Below are 7,437 nucleotides of genomic sequence, written 5' to 3' on the forward strand. Positions count from 1 at the left end.
TCTAGAATGTTTGGTAAGAGATGATGGAAGAGACAAAAAAGCTGCGGGAGTGAATCGTGTCGATTACTTGACGGTTGACGTTGTTTTGTTTGCTCACTTTACTCTTTTGCTGATTTTCACTTTTTGTGTATACAAGTTGTTTGGTCATATGAAAAAAATTGTACAGTAGATATATTTTTGTTCCAAAAGTAATATTGGTGGGTGCGTTCAGTATTTGAGTATCGAACCGTGGTTACATGGTATCATTCGAATATAGTTATAGGGTGAGAAATAGAAATGGAAACAGAATAGATGAAGTGGTTACATGATTGTTTTATCCATTTAAGTCAAAACAATACTGGTATAAATTTAGTTTTTACCACTATATGCGGTTATCACAGACTTGATGTATAATTTGTATTCGAATTTATTGATGGGTTCGTTAATCATAATCTCGATTTTCTTCTATCATTACTATTGTGAGTGAAAAACTTGAGTAAATAGTAATTGGGCCTGGCGTTTTCTTTTATGGTTCATATTCCGGGTTGGGTTGTTTAAAAAATAAATCCCTTTCTGTTCTCTTCTCTTGTCTTCTCTCTCGCAGAGTCTTGAACTCTCCCCAAATTCTTCTTCAGAACCAGAATCCCTCAATACATCCGCCTATCAGCAATTCGATCCGTTAATTCATCTGGTGAGTCAAATCTCTTGTTCCAATTTCATATTCATTTACGATTCATCAATTAGGGTTAGGGTTTGTTTCATCAATTCGTCGAATATTCTCATCGCGTATTGAAATTCGTCAATTGTTTCTACGATTAGCAATCGTGCTGTTTAGATTCTGATGTATTTGATTCCATCATCGAATACTATCTAGGCTTTGCATAAAAATTGATCGTCTTTGTATGTGTTTTTCTTCTTCAAGTATAAATTAGGGCTCACCCGATCATAAAATATTATGCCAAGTTGTTATGTGACTGCTCATATTATTTCATGTAATTGATTAGATCCAGTGTTGTATAACTTCCTAGGCGCATCGGACTTTATGTGTAATCTTTTTTTAATATAGATATTGTGTATTAAATTTTCAATTCTGACTGATTTTTGGCCAAATAGTCGGTGGAGCGGGGACTAACGATTAATCAGTATTAATTAATTGAGTTGAATTGAAATTTATATGTAATTTTTAAATATACATATATACACACCAACTTTTGTATATAAAGTTTTCAATTTTAACCCATTTTGACCAAATAGCAATAAATCGGCAAATAGTTGGTCGGTCGGGTATTGACTAGTGATTAATCATTGATTTTTACAAGCATGATTAGATCACAATCGATTTGTATTTTTATTTGCAGATTAATTTATTTGGAATGTTTTGATTGTTGTGATCTGTACAGGTATATGTAGGGTAAGAACTGTTAGAGCAGTTACTGATCTTCACCAGAGGGGGTTTAATCCTCTGGACATGCAAGGAGCTCGGTAATGCGTTAAGAGGATCACCAATCGACACCTTGATCCGATCTTGCTTATTGGAGGAACGATCCGGTGCAGCTTCGTACAACTATGATGTACCTGGTGCATCATACACACTCAAATGGACGTTCCACAACGAACTTGGTCTCGTTTTCGTTGCGGTTTATCAAAAGATTCTGCATCTTTTGTATGTGGATGACCTGCTTGCAATGGTGAAACGCGAGTTTTCTGTTGTTTATGATCCTAAGCGGATGACGTATGATGATTTTGATGAAACGTTTAGGCAGTTGAGAAAAGAAGCCGAGGCTCGGGCTGAAGAGATGAAGAAATCAAAGCAGGTGATGGCTAAACCGGTTAGTAACTTGGGGAATAAACAAGGGCAACAAATGCAAAAGTTAGGGTTTGAAGGAGGTAATGGAAAAAAAAGTGGTGGTGGTGAATCGGGTAAAGATTCTACTGATGATAATAATGTAAAAACGGGTGTTATAGGAAACGGGCATACCAATGGGGAGGTAGTTAACAAGGGTAGGGTTAACCTTAAGGAGAACGGGAATAACACCGTTGATACCGAGGCTTTTGATGTAAATAAGCTACATAAGCTTAGGTCTAAAGGTGGAAAGAAAGGTAATGCTGTTGTTAACAAGGTTTCCAAAGAGGAACCAAAGAAAAAACCTACAAAAAAGAATCGAGTGTGGGACGACAAACCTCGTGAAACTAAGTTGGATTTCACGGATCCAGTGAGTGAGAATGGTGATGCTGACATGGCGGTTGCACAAGTTGTTGAAGGGGAGAGTATGATGGACAAAGATGAGATTGTCAGCAGTGACAGTGAAACTGAAGATGAAGATGACGCAGAGACAGATAATAAGAAGGTAGATTCGAAGAAGAAAGGGTGGTTTACATCCATGTTCCAAAGGTAAATTTGTTCCTCAATCCTTATTAATGTATAATCATGCATAAAATATCAATATATTTTGGCTTATTTTTTTTATATTAAATCCTGTTTAGCATTGCTGGGAAGGCGAATTTGGAGAAAGCAGATTTAGAACCAGCTTTGAAGGCTCTTAAAGATAGGCTTATGACTAAGAACGTGGTATGTTGTGTCTGCTTTCTTAATACCAAGACCTCTTTTGTATATATTTTCTTTTTTTTTCTTGGATTAAGTGTGAAGGTGTTGACTTCAGGCCGAAGAAATTGCTGAGAAGCTTTGTGAGTCAGTAGCAGTTAGTCTAGAGGGCAAAAAGCTTGCTTCTTTTACTAGGATATCATCAACAGTGCAGGTGGGATGATCTAATCAATTTCTTATGAGTGTGTAACCGTTTATATTATAAATTTTTATATCCTGTTTGTCATATTAATAATATATGTACTTGATTGAACTAACTAATGCAGGCTGCAATGGAAGATGCTCTTGTCCGTATCTTAACCCCGAGGCGCTCCATTGACATTCTGAGGGATGTTCATGTTGCTAAGGAACAGCATAAACCATATGTTGTGGTTTTTGTGGGAGTTAACGGGGTTGGAAAGTCGACTAATCTTGCCAAGGTAAACAAACATCAAAACCAATCAGTTTTCGCCATCTGGCATAAACTCGTGTGTTATAAAAATAGCCTAAGCCTGAATCCAATGGCGTAGGTGGCTTACTGGCTTCAACAGCATGATATCAAGGTCATGATGGCTGCATGTGACACGTTCCGTTCAGGAGCGGTCGAGCAGCTTCGTACTCATGCTCGTAGGCTGCAGGTATACGATGGTTCATTTTTTATCCTGATATTGGTTATCGCACCTTGTAGTTTTCTTGTTCTGAAATTTATTATGCTTTTAGATCCCGATATTTGAAAAGGGATATGAGAAAGATCCTGCAATTGTTGCTAAGGAAGCAATTCAGGAAGCTACCCGTAATGGATCAGATGTTGTTCTTGTTGACACAGCGGGTCGTATGCAGGTATTATTCATAAGTCATAACTTCATATTCTATCTTGGATCGTTTTCATTAAATGTGTGTGACACTGATATTATGGTATTTACAGGACAATGAACCATTAATGCGTGCACTATCCAAGCTTATATATGTCAACAGCCCAGATCTGGTACTTTTTGTTGGGGAAGCATTGGTCGGTAATGATGCGGTTGATCAACTCTCAAAGTTTAATCAGGTTTTAATAAATAATAATCATAGTTTTTATAGATTAATTTTTCATACATTTGGTTAACAATATTTACGTTGCTGTTGTTACAGAAATTAGCCGACCTCTCACCTTCACCAAGCCCGAGGTTGATCGATGGGATCTTGTTGACCAAGTTTGACACCATTGATGATAAGGTAAACTAATATTAGCATCATTTTCTGTCTGTGAAAAGGTTGTTAATATTTGTCTAAACCTTTTTTTTTTTAATTATATTTTATGTAGGTTGGAGCTGCACTTTCGATGGTTTACATATCGGGAGCGCCTGTGATGTTTATTGGGTGTGGGCAGTCTTACACAGATCTTAAAAAGCTGAATGTGAAGTCTATTGTGAAGACGCTGATTAAATGAGTGTGTGCATGGAGCTGTTATGAGTCTGTCTTCTTGTGGTTTGTTTTCTGGAGCTATGTCTGTTATTGAAGTTTGAACTTGAATCTGTTTGCATCTTTGTTTTCCGTTTGTCTGTGTTGAACTTTGGGGTGAACATCTTTGTGATCTGTGATTCTTGTCCAGTGTTAATGTGTGTTTTGGTTGGAACCTTGTTGTTTCCTTTTGGGCAATGCAAGTTGATTGACCTGTAAAGTTTTATGTCAGTATGCATGCAGAATAGTGTTATTTAGACGGTTTGCCTGTTATAGTTGTTTTTTACTTGTATAGTGTTTTATGTCACGAAATCATCTCTTTGATCTCCAGGCTTTAAGGAAATTAAGAAACCCATCATTACAGGCAACAAAACAAAATATGTGAGAGAAGCGTATAATTAAGATTCAGCAAGTTAGGAATCATGACAACTGCATGTATTGCTTTTGCATAGAACTTTACAAGGTTTTAACAAACCTATTATATCTATAGGTAGGTATTACTAATGAATTACAAAAAGCTTTTAGATTTGTAATTCCTAGATCTATTCCCTACAAATAATACTCGCTTAGAAAAGGTGTCGCGAGTTGTAGTCCCATGGCTGGCGGAATTAGTTATTGGTAGAGTGAGTTAGTGTCTCATTTTTAATCATAAGTGCTCAAAAGGGAGCAGACCCTAACTTGAATCCAAAGTACCTAGATTACACTCACCAATGTTTGTTTTTTTTGGCTTCAAAATCGGGTTTGTGAATTCAGTTTTCCTTCCTGAGGTGGAAGGGGCCGTGTAATCAAATTACCCCGAAGGTGCCCTGCCTCTTGCACCCTAATTACGTTTAGAATATGGTTAAACCAAACACATGTGTGTAAATATATCAAGTTTGTGACATTATAAAAACTTATCTTAAAAACATGATTTGAGAAACACGGTTGGCCCGTGCGATTTCCTAGGCCTATGTACTTCTGAATAACTAACCAATGTTACATATGCTTTCTGATAGTGTAGCCATGTAATTTTCTGTACTTTAGATCTTTATTTTCCTCTTCTAGAGATGTTTGTTCATCGTTATTTTGTTATTCTCACCTAATAATAAAAGACGAAACAACTAACTAGATTGGTATCAACATTTTTATTTGTAAAATGTCGAGTTTTTCCCAAAATGGTGATGATGGAGAAAATATTTACCAATATAGTGTTAATTGAAAACTATTTACCAATATAGTGTTTTTGAAAAAAAAAATGTTTTCTCTCTCCCAACTTTGTTGGCTAAAACCAAGATGAACTCATGTAATGTTTTTTTTTTTTTTTTGTTATACTTATTAAAAAATAATAGTTTTAAATTAAAGCTAACAAATAATGTTTTATTCAATTACGATTTTCCTATTTTTTTATGTCATACTTGACTTTTCAAATAAAATCTAAATAGTGCATATGATTAATTAGTTTATGTAAAAACTCAATTATTTTCCAAAAGGTTTGTGCATTAGTTTTTGAAAACCTATTTCTTTAATAAAAGTTTCCATTTTTGAACGTAAACAATTTTTTTAAAACAAAATATGCAGTTTTAATAATAGAAAAACTATTTGGATGAAAAAAAAATGCATAGAAATAAAGCGTTTGATACATTTCAAAAAAATGCATAGAAATAAAACTTTTGGAAAATATGCTTTCATTAAATAAACATGATTATTGACAACTTTGTTTATTTCCTTCAAAATTTCAAAATAGATTCATTTCTAAAACATTTCATTTATAAGTTAAATAAACCTATACTTTTGTTAAAACCAATTTTGAAAAAAATATATAGCATTTTTTATATATTTATTTTACTTTGATAAAAAAAGAATATTGTAAAAGAATAAAACAAACGTGTTTTTTAAGGTTCGTAAATCTAAGCATGAGTTTTTTGCTGTAAAATATTTTATATTTGTATAACGTATTTTCTTTTAGTTCATCGTCGCCGTTAAATAAAAATACATATTGAAGGGTATAATTTATAAATTAAGATATTACTTATAAATTTATAATTACATGAATGCGAATTTAAGAAAGAATTAAATATTAGGGTTCATTACAAAAGATGAGGTCACTTGTATATAAATAAAAGTAAACATGTAACTATATAAATGTTTGTTATAGATTTACAGTAAAATTATTACTTTTAAATAAAAATAAAAAGAAAGACATGATATATGTCTTTGGTTTTTATCAACAAAATTGGGAGAGAAAATAAAAGTTTTGTTAACTATATCTATACTATATGTAATGTATAAAAGGAGGGCAAATTAAAACATCTTGATTTTAAAGGATTTACAAGTAAATTAACACATGGTACAACCTTTAATGCATTTAGAATAAGAGCAAACTTGTCAACTAAAAAAGTCATATACGATTATTACATAAAAGTTACAACATTGACCTCTTTATCTTGCTTAATTTTAGTAAATTTTAAAAATAGTTACAACTATGATCCTTAATCTTTCACTCTTATATTATTTTTATTTTCATTTTTAACTTAACTTCCCTCATGATTTTTAAACATTAATAACTTTTTCATACGCTAATATTTTTTTAAAGAAATTACACCATAAAAACGAGCATGTTTGTCTCTTTAATTAGAGTATCATATTGTTATAGTTTGTTTCATTTAAAAAAACAACATTTTAACTAGGGGCGTTTGCGGTCTGGCTACGATGATTTTTAAATTAAACCGCGAGTCAAAGTGTTATACTGGTTTTTGTCGTTGAAAAAAGCGAAACGAACCTTTGAAAGTTGAAAACGACCGGCCAAAAGTTAATGAAAAAAATCAATGGTGAAATCAAACTAATGACCGGTTTGAAGTTTGAACGTTTTTCGGTTTCAAATCGAATAACGAACGCCCATAAACTTGTTACATGATTACAAATGTATGCGTTTCCCGCTGCATCGCACGGGCACCCGTCTAGTTAATAAATTGTTTTCAATGAACACTATTATGGTAAATACTTTTTACACCAATGCTGCTATTTTGAGAAAAAACTCTAAGTTGTCACTCAGTAATAAATTTAATATATAAACATGTTTGATTTGGAGTGTACCAAATCATGACCACGAACTTGACTATAACGACCACGATGATATGATGAAAACACATGAAAAAGCCCAATAGCATCAACAAGAGTACTCCAGTTAGAGGCCTACAAAATAAAATGGGTTATTCAAACCTGTCTTGGTTTGGGTCAATATAACACCACTAGTAACTAGGGGTGTTTAAAACTATCCGAATTCGAATCCGTATCCGAATTATCCGACTATCCGTATCTGAACTATCCGAATTTTCGGATATCCGAAAATTCGGATATCCGAATCCCGGATATCCTAAAATTCGGATTCGGATATCAGTTTTAAGATTTTCGGATATCCGAACTATCCGATATTTTAATTTTAATATTTTTTAGAG

General features: G+C 33.4%; 1 protein-coding gene across 1 annotated transcript; it reads left to right on the forward strand.

The window, feature by feature from the left end:
• Positions 1-1,313: 1,313 nt before the first annotated feature.
• On the forward strand, positions 1,314-4,059 carry LOC143612132 (uncharacterized). Its single transcript, XM_077086191.1, has 9 exons — positions 1,314-2,371; positions 2,464-2,548; positions 2,640-2,735; positions 2,848-3,000; positions 3,091-3,198; positions 3,281-3,400; positions 3,486-3,611; positions 3,695-3,778; positions 3,867-4,059. The coding sequence occupies exons 1-9, from the start codon at positions 1,665-1,667 to the stop codon at positions 3,990-3,992; spliced, it is 1,605 nt and encodes a 534-aa protein (XP_076942306.1). The 5' UTR covers positions 1,314-1,664; the 3' UTR covers positions 3,993-4,059.
• The last annotated feature ends 3,378 nt before the right edge of the window (positions 4,060-7,437 follow it).

The sequence above is a fragment of the Bidens hawaiensis genome, unplaced genomic scaffold (assembly GCF_021521415.1).
Source record: "Bidens hawaiensis isolate Kalapana, Puna unplaced genomic scaffold, B.hawaiensis_p1.1 tig00033479_1, whole genome shotgun sequence".
NCBI classification, from domain to species: Eukaryota; Viridiplantae; Streptophyta; class Magnoliopsida; order Asterales; family Asteraceae; genus Bidens; species Bidens hawaiensis.

What these genes read in the sequence shown, in the direction of transcription:
- LOC143612132 (XM_077086191.1), top strand. Translation starts at nt 1,665, where the DNA reads ATGGTGAAACGCGAGTTTTCTGTTGTTTATGATCCTAAGCGGATGACG. An exon ending in GGATATCATCAACAGTGCAG is followed by an intron (nt 2,736 to 2,847) that starts GTGGGATGATCT and finishes TAACTAATGCAG; the next exon opens with GCTGCAATGGAAGATGCTCT. An exon ending in TTGACACCATTGATGATAAG is followed by an intron (nt 3,779 to 3,866) that starts GTAAACTAATAT and finishes TATTTTATGTAG; the next exon opens with GTTGGAGCTGCACTTTCGAT.